This window comes from Trypanosoma cruzi, genomic scaffold (genome assembly GCF_000209065.1).
Source record: "Trypanosoma cruzi strain CL Brener 1047053516779 genomic scaffold, whole genome shotgun sequence".
Taxonomy (NCBI): domain Eukaryota; phylum Euglenozoa; class Kinetoplastea; order Trypanosomatida; family Trypanosomatidae; genus Trypanosoma; species Trypanosoma cruzi.
This window is the reverse complement of record NW_001849430.1, coordinates 79,470-104,297: the sequence shown is the minus strand read 5'-3', so window position 1 is coordinate 104,297 and position 24,828 is coordinate 79,470. Positions and strand designations below refer to the sequence as shown.

General features: G+C 52.8%; 4 protein-coding genes and 3 pseudogenes across 4 annotated transcripts, besides 7 other annotated features; all 7 read right to left on the bottom strand.

Moving 5' to 3' along the window:
• Positions 1-156: part of a mobile genetic element that runs on past the window's edge.
• Positions 1-7,722: part of a sequence feature (areas not merged during assembly with more than two copies in the genome that could not be assigned to a particular haplotype) that runs on past the window's edge.
• On the bottom strand, positions 471-3,239 carry Tc00.1047053510543.90 (retrotransposon hot spot (RHS) protein, putative; the record flags this gene model as incomplete). Its single annotated transcript, XM_811441.1, has 1 exon — positions 471-3,239. The coding sequence occupies one exon, from the start codon at positions 3,237-3,239 to the stop codon at positions 471-473; it is 2,769 nt and encodes a 922-aa protein (XP_816534.1).
• On the bottom strand, positions 4,162-4,605 carry Tc00.1047053510543.80 (uncharacterized protein; the record flags this gene model as incomplete). Its single annotated transcript, XM_811440.1, has 1 exon — positions 4,162-4,605. One exon carries the CDS (start codon positions 4,603-4,605, stop codon positions 4,162-4,164), a length of 444 nt encoding a protein of 147 aa, XP_816533.1.
• Positions 5,425-7,602, bottom strand: Tc00.1047053510543.70 (trans-sialidase, putative; the record flags this gene model as incomplete). Its single annotated transcript, XM_811439.1, has 1 exon — positions 5,425-7,602. One exon carries the CDS (start codon positions 7,600-7,602, stop codon positions 5,425-5,427), a length of 2,178 nt encoding a protein of 725 aa, XP_816532.1.
• Positions 7,723-7,772: a sequence feature (areas merged during assembly that could not be assigned to a particular haplotype. This can correspond to areas where the two haplotypes were merged or to regions with more than two copies in the genome that were merged during assembly.).
• Positions 7,773-24,828: a sequence feature (areas not merged during assembly with more than two copies in the genome that could not be assigned to a particular haplotype).
• Tc00.1047053510543.60 lies at positions 11,394-14,084 on the bottom strand (annotated as a pseudogene).
• Positions 14,640-16,106, bottom strand: Tc00.1047053510543.50 (dispersed gene family protein 1 (DGF-1), putative; the record flags this gene model as incomplete). Its single annotated transcript, XM_811438.1, has 1 exon — positions 14,640-16,106. One exon carries the CDS (start codon positions 16,104-16,106, stop codon positions 14,640-14,642), a length of 1,467 nt encoding a protein of 488 aa, XP_816531.1.
• Positions 16,467-18,995, bottom strand: Tc00.1047053510543.30 (annotated as a pseudogene).
• Positions 19,410-19,459: a microsatellite.
• Tc00.1047053510543.10 lies at positions 20,030-22,727 on the bottom strand (annotated as a pseudogene).
• Positions 24,263-24,695: a mobile genetic element.
• Positions 24,517-24,537: a sequence feature (AT_rich).

Genomic DNA, 24,828 nt, shown 5'->3' with positions numbered 1-24,828 from the left:
TGGCAGCTGTCGGCTCCCTGACTCCCTCAATCGCGGTCTCCCAAAAGACCGTACAATAGAAGAGAAAAAAGTTGTGAAGAGATATCTTCGTTTGCGCGAGATATGAATTTATTTGGGAAGCCCGCCGCCCTCTCAGGCATTCTTCTCACAAACCCCCATAAGAAAAAAAAGAAATTGTGCGGCCCCCACATCCCGCAAAGGCCTCCAGGGGCGACGGAGCATTCACAGAAGTAAAAAAAAAATGAAAAAATGAAAAACTAGTTGTAGTGGTGCGACACTCTTGACCACGATAATTCTCTGAAAAAAAAAGACATTCTCTGACCTAACCCTGCAGAAACACACAAATATAAAAGCCGTAAAAACACTCGCTAACATAATCCATCATAAACGCACTGCGCTAACCTCCTCAGTCATTTCTTCAATCTTCTCGTCTAGGCTTTTTGCCTCACGAAGTTTCGGCATCTTCGGGATTACAACATGCGCCTAAGAAAACACTCTGTCAGCGCAAACTGGTACTGATGTGTGGTTTCCCAGAACTCCGCAATCCTCTCATGATCAACATCTCCCACACTCGGCGGGTCGACGACATCACATCTCTGCCAGTCGTTCATCGGCGTGCCGTCTGCGTCCTGCACATAAATAATCTCCCACGACAATCCTTGAGAAAATTCACCCCAACCATTAAAAAACTCCGATAGATACTGAGTGAACTGCCACACGGTGCTGGTTGTCGTGTGATGCTCGCCCGCCGTAGTCATCCGCAGCCCCACCAGCGTCCTCCGCGGTGACTCCACGAAGAAAAAGCAGTCCACCAGCGGAAAGTCCCTGGCTACCGGCATGTACAGCACCTGATAATTTATATTTTGTTTCTCATTAATTCCTTCAACTCCAGGTATTTCACATATTTCGGTGGGGTGCGCTACAGGATTTGCTTTCATCACTGTGTCCTGAATATCATGTGCTGGTGGCCTCAGCTCCTTGAGTTCCTCTGCCATTGCACTGACAAACCCATCAAGGATGAGCGCGTGCAAACAAAACCTGTCCGTACATGCGGACGAAATAGTTTTCCTCGACCCCAATACTAGCAACAAAAAGCCTTTCTCACTCATTGCCTTTGCCAAAATATTCGCTGATCGAGACCCAAGGAAATAACATATCGGTGCGTTACGAAACCTCTCAAGACCGACTTCTCCTCTTATTCGGACAATCCTCACGAGTTTTTCGGACGGATCCTTAGAATACCATAGCCCCCTTCCCGGAAGTATAAAGCGACTGTCAGCATACCGAGAATTGATCGCTTCCAAGGCATTTTCAACTGCACCAAATCGTGCTTTAAAATCTTCCGCACGAAAGATATGCTGCGGAAGCGGCCCCACTTTTTCCATGCGTTCTTCGACCATCTTCCAGCATTCCGCTTGTTTCTTTTTGGTCTCGTCACGCTTCATCCACGCACACATCGCCTTCACATCCATCTCGTCGGGGCAATTCATGATGATTCGCTCGGCCCTTACTTGAGTCGCCCATCCATCATAGTTGTCCAGGTTTGGCGATGACACCACAATCATGCCCCATTCACGAAAAGAGGCAAAATAACTCGCTGGCGGTGTCTCTTGCCATGTCACATCGTAGATAATGTACCCCTTAATTCCACGCTGCCACAAACCATACAAAACAATCTTGGAGATTTCATTACCCTCGCATTTTGTCACCGTCTGGATGGTCTTGTTAAACACGTACGCCGTAGCTCCAAAACAGTGGACAACCACTCGGAGTTTCTTGATATCGTAGTGCAGCAGCTGGTAGAGGAGGTACGAACTGGCAGCCATCGACTTCCCGATCCCGGGCGTCCCAATCAACACACGCTTCTTGGGCGTAAATTCGGTTCGACCGTGACTGCTGAACCATTCGGTGAGATCGCCCTTGACGATCTGCCACACTCGATCCACCTCAGAGTTCACATAGCAGTCATGAATGAATTTATGCTCCTCCCATTTCCACGAGTACGGCCATCCCTTGTCCGAGGTAAGCACCATCAGCCTGGAAGGTGCGGCACCGGATTGCTCCACACCGTTATTCTTTTCGAAAGTGTCGCCAACTGCCTTGTACGTCCATGGCTGTGCTGGTTCCCCCTCCCTCACCTCCAGTCCCGTCCCCTCGCCGCCAGGGACCTCCACGACATGATGCCACCTCGCATTGTACACAGACTCGTACAATCCCTCCAGGTATATCGGTGCACTCGTCGTCTTTGGATTCCTCACATCCACGAGGGCTGCATCCAAAGTATGCTTGGTGATGCCATTAACGCTTGCTTTTACCTCCGCAGCAGCCTCTGACCACTTCAGTAGATTGTCCACACCTTTATCGCAAAGGCTGCGTAAATCTTCACAAAAAGTCATTTCCTTCCTTACAGCAATCTCCATCCTCACATAATTATATAATGTTTTTATTTCGTTCAATAATCCCTCATCGCCAATGTACCTCTCAGGGTCCCTAACAAACTCCTCCAGCAAGACATTCCGATTTGCGTCCACGACGCCCCTTCCGCCCAACTCCACCGTAAGAAAATCATTCAGCTTCATGTTCTTGGCGCGAACTCTTCCCCTCAACAGCACATCTTCGATATTGGTGGAAAGGGTAATTTTTATTTGTTGCTTTTGCCTTGTCCTTTCCTTTGCCTTCCGTCTTGCCCTTTTCTCTGCCTCTCTTTCTGCTTCTTCTCTCCACAAAAGAAGGGCTGCGTCGAGTGCTCCCTTTGCAATGGGAGTGACCGTATCCTTTCCTTCAAAATTCCTCCACTGTGCAAGCAAGAACACGCCTTCTCCTTTCAGTGTATATGCAGCCTCCAGTAGCATTTTCATCGCTCGGCATAACGGGAATTCCGCTAATGTGCACGATAACGTTTCGCCGTTGGAAAAAAGCATGGGGTTCGTAAGAAACATCTCCATAGAGACGTCCTCATTGGCGTCCACAACGCCCCTGCCGCCAAGAAAATTACAAAGGAATTCGTTCAGCCCCATGCTGGTGATGCGATCCTTTCCCCCCAACAGCACATCCTCCACCCGACTGTCAAGGGTCCACTTCGTTTGCTGCCTTTTCCCCACTCCTCCGCAAGTCGCAGCGGGGTGATAGGTGTCAGTATAGGACTCCGGCCTCGTTCTCTTCCGACAATCCCCTTGCGGCACAGTGGGCACTCGAATCTCCACATTGCCGCCTTGTACACTCTCCGGCCTTCCAGACATCGTTTCTCCTTGTCTTTCTGTTTGGATTGAGTTAGATCTAAACAATAACCACCCAACGTGGAAAATAAGAAAAAGAAATACAATAGGCACAGTCATGACTCGCAGCCACAACAAGAGAGTCACCCACACAGTGTGACGGCACAGTATTCGGTGCACACCATACGCACGAGGACCACCAAAACGATATGTGGATGCCATCCACCCAGCACAGTGTTGGTGAGAGCCAACAACAACAACGTGGTGCGCACGGAGGGTTCGCTCACGCATACCGCTCGCCACAGTCCCCGCACCCGTGCGGTACCGCCCTTACCGCAAACACTCTGCAGAAATACATGTAGGCATAGCCCCTAACACAAAAAAGTGGGAAGAGAATTCGGTGCAGCGACGGCCACACGCAGGTATCACAAATCATACACGCCACAGCAGAAATGCATCATGAAAAGCTCCAATACAAGGAATATATATACATAGAAAATTTCTGCAATTCGCACAGCACAAAAGAACCATGACGCTTCTTTTCCCATTGCATCCGTCATTCACATTCCCAATGCGTAACCCTGCGGACAATACCCCTCCATGGTGAAAACAGCTGCCTCGTTGTGGTGTCATCGCGCAGCAATCCGCCTGAGTAAAAACAAAGGGAAAATCAGGCGTCCGTCCTTATGGAATGAGAAAGCACTCCAAAAAAGTGTCTTAGTTGAAGCAAACACTCCGCGGCCAGTGCCCGGTGTCGTGTGCGGAGTCCGCGAGGAGGTTTTGGGCACGCCACTGTGCCACACGGAGTGCCCCCTCGAAACACAACAGCAGACGTGTCCCCTTCCGGTCCCACTCGTGGCGGTGGCGGCATCCGCTGCCTCGCTGCGTGCTGGTGGCGTCGACTACGATGCTGCATAGTGATATAGAATGCCCGACAGGAGCGGTGCTAGGCTGGGCGGGCAAGGCCCTCCGCGGCGAGACGCCCAGCGCAACCCTTGACCGCGGCGCCCACGCACTTCCCTCCACTCCTCTCCCTCCATCCGGCAACCGCACAGTCACCAGCACATTGTCCCCGAGACAACACACAATTGAAAGCGTGGTAGCATATTCTCCGAGAGAAGAGAGTGGCAGCCACACGCTGCGGCCATCGGGCCGACAAGTCCGACGCAAACACACCCACACCCACAGCAGCAGACACAAAAAAAAAGATCCTCCACTCCATGCCAAGTCCTCGTGCGTGATGGTGCGGCGCTTCAGGGCAATACCGCCACACGCCGTGCAGCATTCCCACAGGGTATGAGAGCCGCGACGCAATCTCACCGTCTCCCCCTTCCTTCTCCTCATGTCCACGGAGTGACGCAGCTGCCAGCACCAACTGCAGGAGGAGCATCCAACTGCAACGCAAAATGTACGCCGTGCGGTTGTGTGCCTGCAGTCACGCAAAGAATAAAAAAAGAGAAGAAAAAAAGAGAGCCACGCACGTGAAGGGGCGCACACAAACACGCAGCAGAGGTGCAGGACGGAAAAAAAGGGAGGATGAAAGCCGCTGAGGCTCGAGATGGCACGGCAGCCCAACCAGCGGCAACCCACAATAATTTTCCTAAAATAAAAATAAGTTAGAAATTTTCTAAAACCCCTTTTAAAAAAACTTGCACGCCCATCAAAGAACTAAAAAAAAAAAAAAAAGAATCCCATCGTGACGCGGCAAAAAAAGAAAAAGAAAAAACTGCTTTTACATTATTCATGCAGAAGTAAAAACACATTTGCTTCGACCGCTCAGCCCTATTTTGTCTACACAACACCCAAATTTCATTGGGTCGCTCAGTGCGTTTTGTTTGTTTGCATCCCAACTCCTTTTTTTTTTCCACTCCGCCATCGTCGTGGCGCCCAATGCCGAGTGCATTTATCATCGGCAGGCGGAAACATTAAATGCAATCCGCCATTATCAGAAAACTACACCATATAGGAGAAGACAAATACACGTATATATAATGAAAGAGAAGAAAAAAATATATAACCAGCGGTGCAGTCCCGGGAGGGGGAGCACGCCCTCACATAACGACTTTCATGGGGAGAGGGGTATTCAAACCAAAAATAAAAATACATAAAATAAACGGTGCATCCACAAAAAAACTGGCAATTACTTCGGAGGGTGCGTGGAGAGGCACATATGCTCACGCCGGTGGCAGGAAGTCCTCACTGCAATTTCTCAGTAAAGGGCCGCAATGCCCCACATCCCCAGCAGCAGCAGCGCCCGCGACACGCCCCCATGCATGGAGTCGTCACCGCTTCCTTTTTCATCTTTGGGTTTCCTGTCCTTGATTGCAGTCATCTCAGTGGGATTCAGTGGGCGATTGTACAGAAAGACGTTCTTCACCGTCACAGGAGAGTTGTGCATTTCGCACGCGCCAAAGCAAAAGCGCACAAGCCCAAGTGGTGTCTCACCTGTTAACATCGTCTCCTCTTCCCCCAGCAACTTGCCATCAATGTACACAGAAGCCTTGTTGCCTTGCAGCATGAGTGCCACTTGGTATTCTTTCCCCGACTCCCAAGTGCCACTTTTTGTTATCTTGTCGTTGAACATAGTTACCCATTCTTTATCCGCGGTATACAAGACTCCCATGGTAAGCGGGGAATTATTGTCCCCCAACGTCGCACCCAGTAGAGGAGCGTCCGCAGTCGGAGCCTCTTCAATGGTCACCGACGCCACAAGTGTGAAATCGTGGCTCAAAAACACATGGCGCACATTATTACCCTGAGTGTTCACAGGCCACATTACCCCGGAGTCAGGCTCCGTCAATTGAAATCCATCCTCGACCTTCGTGGCGTTCGTCACCGTCGAATTCAGGCAAAGGTACTCGTCGTACCATCTCCCATCACCGGCCGCGTTGGACAATACCGCCACCAGACCCACCGTGGGTATAGACAAGCTGGAGAAGAAAACGTCCTTTTGCGACCAAGTGCTGAGGACGGACTTGATTGTACTCAGTTCCTCCGTCAGGCGGGAAAGTGAGATGACACGGCCTTTATCGTTGTCCCTCCGTTGTAAAAGATGCAACTTGCCATCCGAGTACAGCAGGGCGCTGGCGAACTCCCACCTCACAGCAGCCTCCTCCACGGCAACCGGTCCAAAATAAAACGAGCGGTTGTTGTCCGTCACCCAAAGGTAGAGCGGATTGGCGCTTTCCCCCGAGGCGTACCCTCCCTGAATGTACAGCATGACCTTCCCTCCCTCAATGGTCGCGGTGATGAGGGCCTCCACACGCAGGCTTAAATCCTGAATGAATGATCTTGATTTGACCCACACGCCTGGGAGTGTCCCGATGGCCTCCGTCCACGTTGCCCCCATGTCACGCGACTCGTACACCCTCTGGCCATTCTCGCAATCAACAATCATGAGAAGTGATCCCTCCCATTCGGTCATGCGGGGATAACGGCATTTCGCAGGGGACATGCCCTCAGATAGCGCCCAGGTACTGCCGTTGTTCGTCGAATAAATGATCATGGAACAAACGTTTTCTGCTTCATCCTTCGCCATCACAGGAAACACGAGCGTGCCATCCTCCATCAGAACACCTGAGCCACCAGAAGCAAAATCCTTCAATCCAGCTTTGGGTGTCTTTAAAGTAGTCTGGCTTAACGATGTGGGTGAGCCCCACGTGATCCATCCACTCTGCTCGCTCGCCGTAGGCTTCGTGACATCACCCACAACCAGTTTCAGATCCAGGCTGTCCCTTTTCCAACTCCCACCACTCTGATTGAGCACGTCATAGCTTGTCGCAAGAAGAAACACCTTGTTACCCTTCGTTGTTGCTGTGGGGTTGAACACATCGCCCACACGATTCGTTCCATCCGTTGTATCAAGCACGGTGTGTGCCTTCCATGTACTTTCACTCACCTTTTCAACAAGAGTAGACCAATCCCACGAAGAGTCGATGTACTCCGCAACAACATCGGAAGAAATTGGCTTAATTAATACATCATTGTCATATTGGGCATTTATTATGCCTCTGGCAAAAGCAGCAATTACTCCACCAGCATTGACAAGAGAGGGTGAAGCAAATGAATCCCGCTTCGTCCCTGGAGTACCTCCACCCTCCGGCAGAACCGGCGTCGTCTGCGGCACAAATAGATCGACCCATTGCAGCCCCTCAACACTTCTTAAATCACTGTTGCCATCATTCTCCCTTGCAGGCGTAGCTCCACAGGTGGCACAGCACATCGTCGTGACGAGGAGAAGCAGCACCGCGGAAGCAAACACAAGCCGGGACATGTTGAGCTTCGGCGGCTCACTCTCTCTTCGTTTCCTCCTCCTGCCGCTGGATCCGGTCACGCGGCGACGGTTGTGTGTGCGGGGTGCCTTCACTGCAGCAACACGTGAGAGCATACAAATATGTGTGTGTGGGCGGTGTGTGTGTTGTTGGTCCTTTCAGTGCCTTCGAAATTCACAGTAGCGATTGGCGCTTGTTTGCTTGCTTTCCTAGCGTGTCTGTCCAAGAAGTGGAGAAGGCAGCGGCGGCAGAAAGACAACAACAACGGTACACACCGCCGCCACTCAAAGCAAAGCACAACATCAACATCCCCGCAGCCATTGCTCCCCAGTACCCCCAACAGCATAAATAAATGTAAAGTATTTAAAAAGCGAGCAGCCTCCCAGTTGGGGGCCGCGGGCAATGGCCCTGCAAAAAAGACAAATGAGAGGGGGCCACTCGTGCAGTGAGGGAAACAAGCGTTGCACTGCAAAAAAAGCCAATTAGTGAAAATAAAACCACAATGCGAGTGGCACTGCAAAGGCACGGCGGCGTGACACCACGTGGGGAGCATCGATGCAGACCAGCACATCGCCTGCAGGAAGAGTTGCTTCTCCCGCCGAGCAGAGAGGAAAAACAGCCTCAGCGTCCCAATGATGAGAGGTCGTCTGCACCTCCTCGCAGCACCTGCAAGCTCTGCAGACACAAAGATGCAGGTGACGCTCTGCTGCACGCATGACGGCCGTTGCGTCCTTCACAATGGCAACCGCATCCTCTGGCACCACACGCCGCAGTCGATGTGCACAGCATCCGTCTCCCTCCCTCCTGTCCCTCTCCCTGAAAACTCATCGGTGGCCGTGGCACACCCACCGACATGTCAGAAATCAATTGCGTTTCTTCTTCCCTCGCACTTCGCACAGCAGCACCGCCAAACGAAGGTCACTCCTCCTTTCGCGGATTCCCATCAGACACGCCTTTTGCCACATTCATTACCCCACAGCCACACAGTCCGTAAACGTCACGCTGCTGCCCCGCATGATGGAGCCGCACACGCCAACACGGCACCACGCCACTCGGTGCAAGCGGTGTCTGGACACACAGAACAGGTTGCCCCAGCGAACAACAGCCCCCTCCAAGCAGTGAGGCAGGACTCGTCAGTAACAATCAAACAACCAGCCCTTAATCTCCTCCTTCCGCCATGCAGGAGGTTCTGCCTGCCACATGCATCATCTGTGACCCCCGGACTATACATGAGGAGCACCACGGCAAGAATGCACAGGAGCTTATATGTAAACCTCTCAACTCATTCCACGTCAATAAGCAGTGTGGCATCATGCCTGGGCTTTGCAAGAATGTCGGCTGGCGCTTCTCTGAGAGGCCTCCCATAAAAATAGCACGTGATCACAATAAAAAAAAAGCAACGCGTCCAGTCTGACCGTCATCCCGCCGACAAAACATCAAAGCACAATCCAAAAAAATGCCGCAAATCATCACATATTCCACATAGACCATCGACAGCTTACGCGGCAAATGCACAGCACGGAAGAAGAGTCATGCCCACAAACACGCAACACACAGACACAGTAAGAGAGTTGGGAAAAGCAGCACCCAATGCCATTCTCTGTGAATGCAAATGATAATAGCACCAAACAACGTGAAGCGCCAGTCGAGCACCACATATGGGCCACAGACGCCACCCACCCGCCCATTCACTCTTCCTCCTCCCAATGGCGTGGCCCTCCTTCACCTCCACAAACACGTTTGCTGCTCAGTTATGTGTGCCTCTGACGCAGGCACTCAAGGTGCTTTTCGGTAATCCAAAATTCAACACCTATGAAAAACAGAGGACATGCTTGCAGAGACCACACGGCTCCTCAACGCACCCTCAGGCCCTCCTCACGACTCTGCAATGCGGCGGAAAGGAGTACAGGCGGCTCTCGTGTCACAGAGGACGGCCAACGGGAGCGGTGTCCACAGCGCAGAAAATGCCGAGGTGTGAAACAGAAGAGGCTTTGGGAAGGCCCGCAGGGGACGTCACCTGCCACGCCTGACATGCGTCGTCTCATTCGTGCAACGGGGATCCAACGACACGGTTGCCGCGGTGCCTGTCCGTGCGTGCAACTCACAATTGGGCCAATGAACGCCTCAAGGAACATCCTGCCGAGGAAATGCAGCTGGCCGTGCAAACAATCCCGAGTCTCACCAGCGTTCCAGCAGCCGCTCTTTTGGCAAGGCGTCGTTCTCTTTCGTCCTTGTCTCCCGTGCGCCATCCTCGTATGAAATGAAAATGCCTTCCACGTCTGGTGTCATCAAGCACCACCAAGTAAATTAGGAAGGATTCACGGCCTCGAGAAAAAGCACCCAAAGTGGCAGTCAACGTGAACTCAGCAACGCATGCCATCTTCTGCAGCCGCGTGCATTGCAACTCCCCTAAGCCGCCCACTGTCTCTTCCTTCCCTGTGGACCCAAACCGCATGGTACACTTGGATTTGCTCGGATCATCCACAGGCTCGTGTAACGGTGTCCACCACGCCCGTGCAGCTCGTGACTGCATCACTTCTCCGTCCACTTCTGCGGCACCAAATAGCGTGAAATAGGGATCCCTAACACCACATCCGCAAGGCAAACGCACATGCATCGCTCCAACGGGTGCCACTGAAAGAAATCACACGACAGCACACTATCTCTCGCTCTCCCATCAGCGATTGGCCGTCAACAACAACAACGGCATTGAGAAGCAGCCTCGAGACAATCCCTGAGCGCCGTCCCCGCCTCGGCGACAGACCCACTTTGGAAACCCTGCACTCCATTGCCGTTCCGGGAAGAACTCCTGCCACCGCCAACCGTGTTCCCCTGTCGCGTTGGCAGACGGAGCCCGCTTCAAAGAAAAAACAACACGCTCCATTCAAAACGTGGCTATGAGAGTGCTTGGCAACAGGCGCAGGGCGCACCCTCTCAGTTTCCAGTGCCGACAAAGTAAAAGAGCATCAATGCCGACTTGCTGCAGCACGCACAGTTGTGCCTCTGTTGTCCTCCCTCGTGCTTTCGCAAATAAATCGTAATGCCCGCATCGCGGTAGCACGTGCCCCCACACCTCGTGGTGTTTAAAATGTGCCCCAGCACGACGCAGGTAGTCCGGACGCTGGTAGATGACGTCTGCATTGCGCCAGCAACAAAACAAAAGAACCCACAAGGGAAATATTGCCGGCTCCTAAATTCTCCCGGCAATACGGGATACGGCCACAACCCCGCAGCCAACGCACACGGAGCGAGCAATCTCCCATCCACCCACACGCGGAAGCGGAGTCCTCATCCACCCACGACGCGGCGTCTCAGTCCATGCGGTCACACGGAATGCACCTTTTCCTCAATAGAAATTATTCGTCGTCCATCCCTTAAAGATGCTTCTGTTGATGATGGGCCTTAGAACACAATAGAAGAAAATGGACAATGCAGTAGTACTGCGACACCACCAGCCACAATGTCTCCCTCATACCGGGGAAATTCTCCAATTATGCCTCGTATGCAAACACGCAATCAAAATAACATGTAGAAATCATCAAATGTCTTTCACCAGAAAACAAACAGCCCCACTCCCTCCCTAATTTTCTTCTCTCACTGCTAAGTTCGATAGCGTTGGTCATTTTTGAGACCTTTTTGTAATAATGTCACCTGGTGCTGGTGCACCCGCACCGTATGCACACACACACAAGTATCCAAAAATACATAACTCCCACAATATTTCTTTACCAGAAATCAAAACTACCCCCTTTCACTCCCTCCCCAATTTGTTTTCCTATTTCGACGGTTATTCCGCACTTCGGTGAGCTTCGTCTCTTAAAAAGTCTTCGGATGATATTGACACTTGGTACTGGCGCACCTTTTCCTTCCAAAGCACCGCCATTTCACGGCCTTCCGCGTCGCTCACACTCTCTCGGGGTGGACAACATCACATCTCCGCCAGCCATCCATCGGCGTGCTGTCTGCGTGCTGCACGTAAATCATCTCCCACGACAGTTGTCGGGATAACTCCTCCCAACCATTAAAATATGCCGCCAGGCACTCAGTGAACTGCCACACAGTGTTGGCGGTGGTGTGGCGCCCACCCGCCGTAGTCATCCGCAGCCCAAACAGCGTCATTGGATTTGGCTTCAAAAAGAAAAGAGACTTCCACCAGCGGAAAGCTTGCAACCGCCGGTATGCACAACAGCCGATGCTTTATATTAGTATTTTTATGGTACTCCATTGCAACCACTCCACATAAGACTCGGTGGGGCGCCCTTCAGAATTTGCCTTCAGCACTGCGTACTGTCCTCCACGACGTGCTGGTGGCCCCAGCTCCTTAACGTCCTCTACTAATGCACCGACAAAATCCCCCAAAACATAAACGCGCGCAAGCCAAACCCTCCCGTACATTCGGAAAAAAGAGTATTCTCACCCCCAATACCAGCAACAGGAATATATATATATATCCTTCTCACTCATCACGTTTCCCAAAATAGTGCGGTACTCGACGCTCGAGGCAAACAGATATCGGTGCGTTCAGAAATACCTCAGCACCGACTTCTCCTCTTCCTCGGACAACCCTCACGAGCTTTTGAGACGCATTCTCAGAATACCACAGTTTCACTCCCCCATGTGTGAAGTGCTTTTCACCATCCCGAGAATTGACCCCATTCAAGGCATCCTCAATGGCAGCAGAGTGTGCAATGAACTCATTCGCATCAAAGATGTAACGTGGAATCGGCCCCACTTTTTCCATGCGTTCTTTGACCATCCTCCAGCATTCCGCTTTTTTCCCCGCAGTCTCGTCACGCCTCATCAATGAACACATCGCATTCACATCCATCTCGTCGGGGCAATTCATGATGATTCGCTCGGCTCCTTCTTGCTTCTCCCAGTTATCATAGTTGCTTACCTTTGGCGATGACAACACAATCATGCCCCATTCATCAAAAAACGCAAAACAACTCGCTGGCCTTCCTTTCTCCGTCAAATCGTAGATAACATACCCCTTCATCTTCAAATGACGCAAATCATACAAAAAGTCATTGAATGCTCCTCTACCCAGGTATCTCGTCACCGTCTTGATGGTCTTGTCAAACACGTACGTCGTATTTCCACCAAAACTGTACGCAACCGCTGGGAGTTTCTCGACGTCGTATTGCAGCAGCTGGTAGAGGAGGTACGAGCCGGCAGCCATCGACTTCCCGATCCCGGGCGTCCCAATCAACAGACGCCTCTTGGGCTTAAAGTCGGCCTCACCGTGACTGCTGAACCATTCGGTGAGATCGCCGCTGACGATCTGCCACACTCGCTCCACCTCACAGTTCACGTAGCAGCCACGAGTGGAATTATTCTCCTTCCACTTCCACGAGTACGGCCATCCCTTGTCCGAGGTGAGCACCATCAGCCTGGGACGCGGTGCACCGGATTGCCCCACACCGTCATCCTTTTCGAGAGAGTCGCCAACTGCCCTGTAAGTCCATGGCTGTGCTGGTTCCCCCTCCCTCACCTCCAGTCCCGTCCCCTCGCCGCCAGGGACCTCCACCACATGATGCCACCTCGCATTGTGCACAGACTCGTAGCATCCCTCCAGGTACCTCGGTGCACTCGACTTCGTTGGGCTCCTCGCCTCCTCGGCGGCTGCATCCAAAAACCTTTTAGTAGCTCCATGAACAGTTGCTTTTACCTCCGCAGTAGCCACCAACCACTTCAGTAACTTGTCCACACCATGCTCGCGAAGCTTGTCTGCATCCTCTTCCATATCCATTTCATCCCTTACAGCCCTCTCCATCCTCTTGTAACGATCGGATGCCTGCATTTCTCTCAATACTCCCGCATCGCAAATATACTTCTTGGGGTCCTTGAAAAACTCCTCCAACAAGACATCCTGATTGGCGTCCAAAGCGCCCCTGCCGTCCAATTCCATCGTAAGAAAATCATTCAGCCTCATTTTATTCACGCGAACCCTTCCCTTCAGCACCGCAGCTTTAATCCAAGTGGAAACGTCAATTCCCAGTTGTTTTCTTTCTCGCCTTGCCTTTTCTTCTGCCTCCCGCCTCTCTTCTCTCAGTATCTGAGAGTAGGCTTTGTTTATTTTTGCCCTTGCAATAGGAATGACCGTATCCTTTTTTTTAAAGTTACTCCAATGCCTGAGAGTGACAATATGTTCTTTTTTAAGCTTATATAAAGGTTTCAACAGCACGTAATACTCCTCACGCTCCTTTTTCAGCTCTTGGTATGACGGCGATGCCTTTATTGTGTCCAATAACACTTCGTCTTTGATGAACTCATTGGGGCTACTTAAAAACTCATCCAACATGACGTTCCCATATAATTCCCCAAGGCCCCTGCCGTCAAAATAATTCCGAAGAAAATCACTCAGCCACATTTTGGTGATGCGTTCCTTTCCCTCCAGCAGAATGTCCTCTACGGTGCTCCTCATGGTCCACTGTGGTCGCTGCGTTTCCTCCACTCTTGTGTGGGTCGCAGCGGGTTGATCCGTCTCGTCATCGGACGACAGCTTTGCTCTCGTCTGGCAATCTCCCTGCGGCACAGTATATCCCTGACACTCGGTATTATCGTCACCCTGCACTCTCTTGCGCTTTCCAGGCATTGTTTCTCCTTGTCCTCGTGGTTGGATTGAGTTAAAGCTGAACACTAAACAAAAATCAAAGAAAGGGCATATAATAAAGAAAGAAAAGGAGAATACGCACAGACATGACTGACAGCCACAGCGAGAGAGTCATCCACACAGTGTGACAGTACAAGGTGAGTTCGGTTACGCAACAGGAAAAAAAACACGTACATTTCAGCACAAAATAAAGGCACTGCAAACAATGCCAAAAAAGACACGGTGCAGTGGCGACCGAACCGAAGCTCCTCCTACGCAGCCATCATGGAACGAAAGAAAGTCACAAGCTCAGTCGCAAAAAACAGAAACAAATCAAAAAAAAAATGAAGAGCGACGCTGTTTGTGCTGTGAGCGATGAGTGGCCGTGGTGCGCAGCACAGCCGTGGCCCTGCGCCCTCCCCCATCAACCAGCACTGAAAACCTATCAATTCTAAGTGTTGCACGTCACAGAAGAGCATAATTAATGCTGCAGCTCGCACTGGAAGCACGGTCCAGCAGGCTCAGGGCGTCTGGAAGTGTCTCACCGGCCATGGGCTGCTACGGCGGTGCGGGTGGTCGGTACGACGACGAAACGGTGGTGCCTGAGGCGTACGAAAATGTAGTTACTTCGTGGAGCTTCTGCGTCCCTTCGTCGCTCTCCTCGCCATCGCGCAGCAGCGCCTCCAGTCCGCCACGCCGCGGCTCACGCAGCTCCTGCCAGTGGCGGTCCTCCGCGTACCACACAACCATGCCGTACACAGTGACCGCAAGCACCACAGTCGCCAGCAGCAGCACGATAGCCGCGTACGCCTTCGCACCGCCGTCGCTCGGCGCAAGGTGGTTGGCCGCACTGACCACGCACAGCGCCGCAAGGAGCACAAAGCTCGCAGTGTGCATCACCGTCAGGAAGGACGAGCGCATCCTGTTCGTGAAGGCAACCACGCCCGCACCCGCAACCAGCACAGCCGCCATGCAGAAGTACTGGACGTGGCAGCCTCCCAAGGGCGACTGCACAGCCGCAATCAGGCCCACCACGCACAGCACCGACAGCTGGAACACGCACCAGTACACGTGGCTGCCCCTCATGTTCGTCAGCATGCCGCCGTACATCCGCTGCTGCGCCGCGGGGTGCCAATACCCGACGGGGTACAGCAGGCGCTCGTGCAGCGGCTTCCTCGAAAACTGCCAGTACCTCGTGAAGCTCGCGCCCGCGTGTCGGGCAATCAAGTAGCACACGCCAGCAGGGAACGCCACACCGTACAGCACGCCAACGACACCAATCACGCGGTGCTGCACGCGGGCGCCGGGCATCGCCAGTGCAAGCACCGAGCCAAAGAAAATGACGAGGTGCATCGCGTGCGCCACGACGTAAGTCAGGCTCGGGAAGCGCATCGTCGTCCACGCACTCGCCGCGTCCACGCCGCGCCACCGCTGGAAGGCCGCCGTCACACCGCAGTGCACGCACCCAAACACAGCGGCGAGCAGCGCGTTGCCCACCACCATCCACAGCGGGTCAAGGGCAGCGAACACCGACAGGAAGTACGGCAGCGCAACGGTGCTCGCACGCTCCTGCGCCGAGGCGCACGACATCCTCGCGAACACGCCGAGTGCCTGCATCTCCAGGATGGAGCCCAGCCCACCGGTCACCAGCACGGCAACAGCCGCCGCACCCGCAACGACACCGGTGATCGCCGAGAGGGCGCTGGCAGCGGCGGGCAGCGTGTTCGACCTGATCGTGAAAGACCCAAGCAGCACACCCTTGCAGCCGCCGAACACCGCCGCAGCGTCGCAGCGAATGACTATCGTCTCGTCGGCTGCAATGAAGTAACCGCGGTGCACGGGCACAGCCAGCTCCAGGATGGTGGACGGATTCGTCGCGTTGCGCACCCACGTCGCGTTGCTCAGCATCGCTCCCCACGGACCACCAAACCCGCGCGGCCGCGCCGTCGACACAGGCACGAAGCTCAGGTGCGTGCCGAGCTGCGGGTCGCTTGCCCACCGAAACGGCGGCGGCAGCGCCACCATCAGCCGCGTCGGGACGGCGCTCCCACCGCCGCGGATGTCGGTTCGACGTCAATCCCTGAAGGAGTGAGGCTGCTATCTGAGCCCATTGTTCTCTCGGGATTTCTGTCCCCCGCCTCGAGGCTGAGGCTTTGCTCCGCGCCGGTGGTTCCGGTTCCAGTGGACCGCAGGCCTTCATTTTCAGTGGAAAGCTCAGTGCTTTGTTGCAATTGACGCTCACTGTCAACTGTTTCGGTGGCCGTATCCATATCCGATGATGCACCCACTGAAGACGTTGATCCGTCACTCCTGCCATCCGCTTCTCCCTCCTCCTCTGGCATTTCTTCATCATAACTTCCAGAGGACATTTCAACATCGGTAACCTCCGTTAATTCCGCTGGCTGTGGGTCTTGTGGCTGCAGGTCTGAGCCCCGTTGCATCGATTTATTCTCTTCATTCGGCGTGGCTTGCTGGGCCGTTTCGCCCTGGTGAAACTGGGCATTGTCATATGGACGGTCATTCCCTGCGCTCTCCGCTGCGATGGCAGGCTCAGAAACAGATGGTCCCGCGTCAACCGTGGAAGGGGGCGCTGCAGGCACCGGATCATCGACGCCGTTTCTTCCTCTTGTTTGTCAGGATCATCCTCATTCAATTCCTCATGGCTGGTGACGATTTCTTCACTCTTTGACTCGGGAGCAAATGAGACGTCTTTGCTGGTCACCTGTCCTGTGGGATGTTCCTCAACACCCAGTGATGGAATAGTGGCTTTGCTGGCATTGAGTTTATACAGCTCATTATTATACAGATCGTCGTTGTACAGCATGACGTTGGTCACCGTCACGTGGCCGTCCGTTGCACTTCGGTCCTTGTTGTCCCCACCGAGGTAGAAGTGTGAGATCCTGTGCGAGTCGAACAGATCCTCATTATAGCTCTTGCGGTCGATTTCTCTCTGATCCACAAAGGCAGTCCATTCATCATAATCCATTCGCAGTACCGCCTGATACGTTGTGTGTGGCTCCCACCCAAAAAGATCCTCCACGCCGCCAGCATCCCCCGCTATGGCCAGCCACTTCCTGTCATGGGTGTACGACAGACCAAAAAGCACCGTGCCTTTGGTGTCATTCATCCTCACGCCAATCAAAGGAATGGGGCTGCTGTCCTCCTTCGGCACCTCGTGGATGGACACCGTCGCCACAAGAGTGAGCCTGTTGTTCGCAAAGTAGTACGGCACAGTCTGCCCCAATTTACCAACAGGCCACTCTGCCCATGATCCTTGGAACGTCACTCCATTGGGAACCCCTATCCTTTTTTCCGCTGGGCCATGGACAATGGCGTTCACGCCGAGGTACTCGTCTCGCCACTCGGTCACAGTTGAGCTACCAGACAAGAAGCCAACAAGCCCGTCAGTGGGAACAGGACCATTGCACATGCCCCTTTCTGAGCGCGTCAACATTGCCGCTGGAACCGGAACGGCATTATTGCAAGGCGCTGTCCAAATCCTTCCATGTCTTCACCACTTCCTTTACCCGCTCCAGTTTCTCGGTCAGACGCACAGCAACAAGATTGTATGCTCCATCGCTCTTCTTCTTCTCGTACAGTGAAATCAACTCTTTATTTTTATCCTTTATCAACAGCGAGCTGGCGGAAGCGTCATCATCTTCACGGATACCGGCCCAACATCATGCACACGTGCCTTGTCCGTCACCCAACGATGGAGCCGACCTTTTCCTCCTTCATTTTCCTCCCTCGGATACACCGGCGCGGTGATGAGCATCACCTCCTTACCCTCAATGATTGCGGTGGTGGATCCGCTCCGGACGCCGTACCCTTTCGATTGTGTGAGTTGCCCCACACGCGCGTAATTGGCTGACCCGACGTATACCAATTGACTCCATGCGGAGTGGACATGTAAACGTCATAGTAGTCTCCAGCACAATGAGCCATCATGAAGAGTCTTTCGTCGTCTTTGTCTTCTTTCCACTTCACCAGGGTTGGATCCCTGCAGCCCTTACCAGGCGTCTCGGATGAAAGCTCCCATTTGTTCCCCGACTTGGGGAAACGCATAGACAGCAAAACGCTCGTTCCATCCTTGTCTTTGGCCTGCATGGGAAACACAAGCGAGCCGTCACGCAACACAGCACCCGATCCTCCACCGCCAACTAACTCGGTCAAGGAACGAGAATCCCCTCTGCCTTGAGGCTCCACCACATGGGTCTCATTCCATTTGATTTTCTTCCTTCCACCCTCTTCAGTGAGAGTTCCCTTCAAAAGTAAAAGGCCCCGCTCATTCGTGCCCCCAACCTGCGGCCCTGTATGGCTGTAGTTTCCCAGGAGCACGTAGACACTTTCCCCAAGTACAAGTGTCGTTGGTCGCGTTATGCCGTTTCTGGCGCTGATGACCTCAGACCCTTCCTTTAGAAGATCTGCGCCAAAGATACTCGCATCTGCCGTCAAGATCTCCGTTGGATCAGCAACACCAATTAAATCAAGGTACTTTGACGCAATCCCAGTAAAGCCGACGTCGCTGCAGTCGCCTCCATCCTTGCAATGGGCCTCAGCAATAGCAAATACATGACCCTGCAGATCAACAAGACTGGGACCACGAAGCGAGCCATATTTACCACCAGCGTCAGAAAAATCCTCCCAGTTGTCAAGCTTTTCCCATCCAATCCCCATCAACGAATCAACTGCTTTCCTCACATTACCCTCCCCCAGCAGAAGCACCTCCACCAATCCCACAGCACGTCATCACGAAAAAAGGAGAAGCAGCACCGCGGAAGCAAACACAAGCCGGGACATGTTGGGCCTCTGCGGCTCACTCTCTCTTCCTTCCCTCCTCCTTCCGCTGGATCCGGTCACGCGGCGACGGTTGTGTGTGCGGGGTGCCTCCACAGCAGCAACACGTGAGAGCATACAAATATGTGTGCGTGGGCGGTGGGTGCTGTTGGTCCTATCAGTGCCTTCCAATTTCACAGTGGTAATTATCGCTTGTTTTCCTTCTTTCCTAGCGTGTGTCTGTGTACATGCGGTAAGGAAAAAAACAGCGGCGGCAATACAGCTGACAAGTCAGTGGGGAGCAGAGCACCCACGCAGAGAGCGGGACACAAGACAATCCGGAAGGGACGACATGAAGAAACATCGCCCACAGAAAAGAGCAACACACACGCGAGGCGCAAGGAGAGCACCGACCCTCTCGCAGACACCGCACCCACTCGCTCCGCAAAACACCAGCGCCACGCACCGGCCATCACAGGCGTCACAGCGGACCGTCGGTGTGTGCGGGCCAGAACTACCGCGGTGCAACACGCCTCACACCCAACAGGGAATGACAGACAGACAGACAGACAGACAGACAGACAGACAGACAGACAGAGAGAAATATAAAGATGAATGGATGTCGTCAGGAGGCACTCACAATCCACACGGCCCGTGAGCATGCGGCCACTCCACGCAGCCAACGCACGCCGAGCAAGCAATCACCCAAAGAGCCACACGCGGAAGCGGGCCCTCATCCATCCACGACGCGGCGCCTCGCCCCATGCGGTCACACGGAGTGCGCACCGTTTCCCCATAGAAGCTATTCGCCCTCCATCCCTTCAAGATGCTTCCGTCAGTGATGGACCCTAAAACACAACAGGACAAAATGGAAAGTGCAGACATCCTGCGACACCGCCAGCCACAATGATTCCCTCATACAGGGGCAATTCTCCAACTGTGCCCCGTATGCACACACACAAGTATCCAAAAATACATAACTCCCACAATGTTTTTACCAGAAATCAAAACTACCCCCTTTCATTCCCTCCCCAATTTGTTTTCCTATTTCGACGGTTATTCCCCTCTTCGGTGAGCTTCGTCTCTTAAAAAGTCTTCGGATGATATTGACACTTGGTACTGGCGCACCTTTTCCTTCCAAAGCACCGCCATTTCACGGCCTTCCGCGTCGCTCACACTCTCTCGGGGTGGACAAAATCACATCTCCGCCAGCCATCCATCGGCGTGCTGTCTGCGTGCTGCACGTAAATCATCTCCCACGACATGTCTCGGGATGATTCCTCCCAACCATTAAAATACGCCGCCAGGCACTCAGTGAACTGCCACACAGTCCTGACGGTGGTGTGATGCGCATGCGCCGTAGCCAACCGCAGCCCAACCAGCGTCATTGGATTTGGCTTCAAAAAGAAAAGAGACTTCCACCAGCAAAAACTTTCCAACCGCCGGTATGCACAGCAGCCGATACTTTATTTTGCGGTCCGTTTTCCTTTTTTTTTCCCATCTTCACTCGGCAACAAACCCTCATCTCCCTTGGGATGCAATTCAGGGGCCAACTACAAAACGCAGGGCTTTGCTTGACGTCCTGTTGGCGGCTCAAGCTCCGTGGGTTCCGTCGCTATTGCCTTGGCAAAGGCACCCTCCGTGAACGAGTTCAACGCAAACCATCCAAAAAATATGGGCAAAATATTAGCCTTCGACGCCAACATCAGCCTCAAAAAACTATTTTATTCTGCTACACTTGGGAGGCGTCCCAATGTCCGTTCCTCGAGGTAGTCAGATATCGGTGCATTGAAAAGGCTCACACCGCCTGCGTATATTTCCCGAACAACCTTCACAAGCCTGTGGGACGGGTCCTCAGAATACCGTGGCGACTCACCTCCCCGTGGAAAGCACTCTTTCACAGTTACGTCGTTGGTCAATTCCAATGCAAACTCCACCGCTCCACAGCGTCCACTAAACGCCTCCTCATCAAAGACGTGACGTGGAATCGGTCCCAAAAGATACATGTGTTTTTTGACCTCTTTCCAGCATTCCGCCTGTTTCTCCGCAGTCTCGTCACGCCTCGTCCATGAACACATCGCCTTCACATCCATCTCGTCGGGGCAATTCATGATGACTCGCGCGGTTCTTACTTGCCTCACCCATTCACCATAGTTCCTAACCTCTAGGGAGGACACCACAATCATGCCCCATTCATCAAAAAACGCAAAACAACTCGCTGGCGGCGTTCCCTCCTCTGTCACATCCTATATGATATACCCCTTCATCCCACGCCACCACAAACCATACAAAACTCTCTTGGACGTTGTATTGCTCCTCTATTCCGACACCGTCTTGATGGTCTCGTCAGACACTTACGTCGTACTTCCACCAACACTGTAGGCAGCCACTGGGAGTTTCTCGACGTCGTATTGCAGCAGCTGGTAGAGGAGGTACGAGCCGGCAGCCATCGACTTCCCGATCCCGGGCGTCCCAATCAACAGACGCCGCTTGGGCGTAAAGTAGTCCCCAGCGTCAGGGCTGAACCACTCGGTGAGATCGCCGCTGACGATCTGCCACACTCGCTCCACCTCACAGTTCACATAGCAGCCACGAGTGGATTCCGCCCCCTTACGATTCCACGAGTACGGCCATCCCTTGTCCGAGGTGAGCACCATCAGCCTGGGACGTGCTGCACCGGATTGCTCCACACCGTCATCCTTTTCGAGAGAGTCGCCAACTGCCTTGTACGTCCAAGGCTGTGGTGGTTCCCCTTCCCTCATCTCCAGTCCCGTCCCCTCGCCGCCACGGACCTCCACCACATGGCTCCACCTCGCATTGTGCACAGACTCGTAGCATCCCTCCAGGTACCTCGGTGCACTCGACTTCGTTGGGCTCCTCGCTTCCTCGGCGGCTGCATCCAAAAACCTTTTAGTAACTCCATGAACACTTGCTTATACCCCGCAGCCGCCACCAACCACTTCAGTAACTTGTCCACACCATGCTCGTAAAGCTTGTGTAAATCCTCTGCCATGTCCATTTCATCCCTTGCAGCCCTCTCCATCATCACATAACGATCGGATGCCTGCATTTCGCCCAATACTCCCGCATCGCAAATATACTTCTCGGGGTCCTTAAAAACCCCTCCTGCAAGAATTTCCGATTGGCGTCCACAAAGCCCCTGCCATCAAATCTCCTATTAAGAAGCTCATTCAGCCTTCGGTCCATGACACGAACTTTTCTTTTAGACAGTACATCTTCAATCGTAGTTACAAGGGTGGATTTTTTTTTTCGTTGCTCCGAGTATCCGTCTGGCATTTCAAGAGCTGAATCAAGTTTTTGCATTGCTCGGAAATTGATCGTGTCCTTCCTCCCATAGTCCCTCCATTGACGAGGAAAGAACACACCCTCGCGAAGAAGTTTTTACACCCGGTAGTCTGTCAAATTAAGAATTCCCTCAAGAAGCTGCCGGCCTTTTACGTAAGCATCGAGTCTCCGAATAAACATCTCCCCCGTCGCATTGTGGTCTTTCATCAACGGTCGCCCTGGAGCCAATACAATTCAAAAAAAAAAAATAAGCCTAAAGCTGGTTCTCAGAGTATCTCCGTCCAGCATTAGATCTTCCACCAGACTGTCAAGAGTCCACCGCGGTCACTCTTTACTCCCCAGCAAATGTTGAGCTGTAGCATCGGAGCCAACACAGGTGCCGCTGGCTCCAATGGGCAGTCGCGGCTGTTTCCTCCCGCAGTCCCAATGGCGTTGGGCGTGGCGCTCGCACGGCGGGGCGGTCGGTGCGCCATGCAGCCGCACTGCAACGCCTGTCGGCAAAACAGCTAAGGCCCACCGCCTCCGCAGCAACAAAACGTGCAATTGGCAACAACACCGCCACATTATTGCCCTTTTCTGTTTTGTTTTATTCACGTTGTCCGTCTGTTTGCCCCATCACTAACACTAAAAATAAGTGTGCACCTTCACAAAAGAATAAAAGGAGGCACGATCCCACCGTCCCGCCGCGGCCCAACACTCTCGACCACCCACCGCCATTGCCGCGCAGGAGACCGCAGTCACATCGCAGAGTCAACACCACAATGCGCACCGCACCACCGTGCAGTGAGCAATGGGCGGAACGCAGCCATGCACCGCCCCGCTCCATTTTCCCACCCCTCAGGTGTTGCGTGCCCGCACAAGGCAGCAAACACAATCAGAGTGCACACAAACCCAATCATCCCCCTCACTCGCTGAAGCACATTATTTGCATGGAGTGGCAACATTTGGGGACACAACAGCAGTAGCTGGCTGCATGGAATTTCCCTGCCAGCCCTGCGAAGAGACACAACAACTCTGCGGAGTTAAATTGACAGCCCCTCGGTGCTGCCCGCAGTCCACATGGAAGGAAGAATTCCACGCACGCATAGTTCCAAATCCCTCGCTGCCAGAGTGCACGTCAACTGAACAAGTGAAAAAAATACGTGCGTGCAAGATGGCATTCAAATACGGGAAGTCGTCGGCCTGCTTCGTTCGATGGTGTTGGCGAGCAGTCCCACACAATCCAATCAAAGTGACACGCCGGACAGTGTGGCGTCAGCCAATAATAAATAAAAATAATTGCGCCAATGCAAAAGCAGCAAAAATTGGATTTGCACCCCACTCCGGGGGCGACAGTGGCATGAGAGTGTGTATGTGCGCAAGGAACTTCGTGGGGCAGTGGCCTCCAATCCCGCCGTGCCCTGAGATAAAAGGACAACAACAACAAAAAAAAATAGGAGCACACTCTCCAGAAAAGGAGTGACGGTTGGGCAGTCAACCCCCGTTCCTTCTCACGTGACATCCACATATGTGCACCCCACCTCAAATACGTACCTCCCTGGACGCCGCATGCAATGAAGTGTGGTTTCGTCACTCGCAACGTGTTTTTCCTCCTGCAAACAACCAAAAAAATAATAATAAGGATGGCCATGGCGCAGCTCCACTCAGGGGAAGCAATCGCGGCAGACACGGGCGGGAACCAAAGATCATACAAAAAAAGGATAATAACTCCTCCAAGCCACGGAGTCGTGCAATGTTCATCCCTCTTCTTCTACATTGAAGACCTCCCCAACAGAACAAATGCAACAGACACATGTGCAGCACAATATCTTTCGCTGTCCCGCGTTCCATCCTAATCCCCATGAGTGCCACGGCGGTGGTGCCGGCGTTACATCTGAGATGACTCCAAAATATCAAACGCCATGCTGTGGAAAGTGGATGCTTGCCGAACGTGACCGCGTCAGCGTATAACACAAAATGACATCAAAAAAAAAACTATTCGCGGCTCAAGCTACCCGTGTGTGGCCGTACTAAAGCAAACACTGAGACACGTGTGGAGCAACGCAAAAGGAGACAGGAGGAACCACCAGAGTAATCCAAAAAAAAACATATCGATACATAATAATCTTCCGGGCAGCTGGCCGGATCCTGAAATTATTTATGGAAACCAAACAAGTTAGGAAAAAAGTTTCGTTAGTTAATTGCTTCAATGTTTTATTCTCATTCAATATATAGAATTCTGTGGACCACTAGCATGGTCCTTCGTCCTCAGTTAGGATTTGAATATTATTACTTACGAAGTGGCAGACTTTGGGGTCCTCCAACCACAAGACCCCGCCGCGTGGTGGGAGCCAAAAGGGGTGGGTGGGGTGGCAAAATAAAATTAAAATTTTATCTGGCCTCTATCGGCTCCCTGCCCCTACAAAGTCGCGTTCTTCCCAAAAGATTCATACGGTAGAAGGTATCATAAAGAATGCATTCATTTATCAGGATAAACACATACATCAATTATGTTAGCCAGCTCTCCCGCGATCATTCTTTTCACAAGCTCCTAAAAAAACACATCAGCCTGCATACTTTTCCGCTCATTTTCTTTTTTCCGCATTTCATACAACATCATAACCAACGAGAAAAACAGGCACGCCCCCCCACAGTCATCGGGGAGCAGGAGAGAGTCACTGCAGCA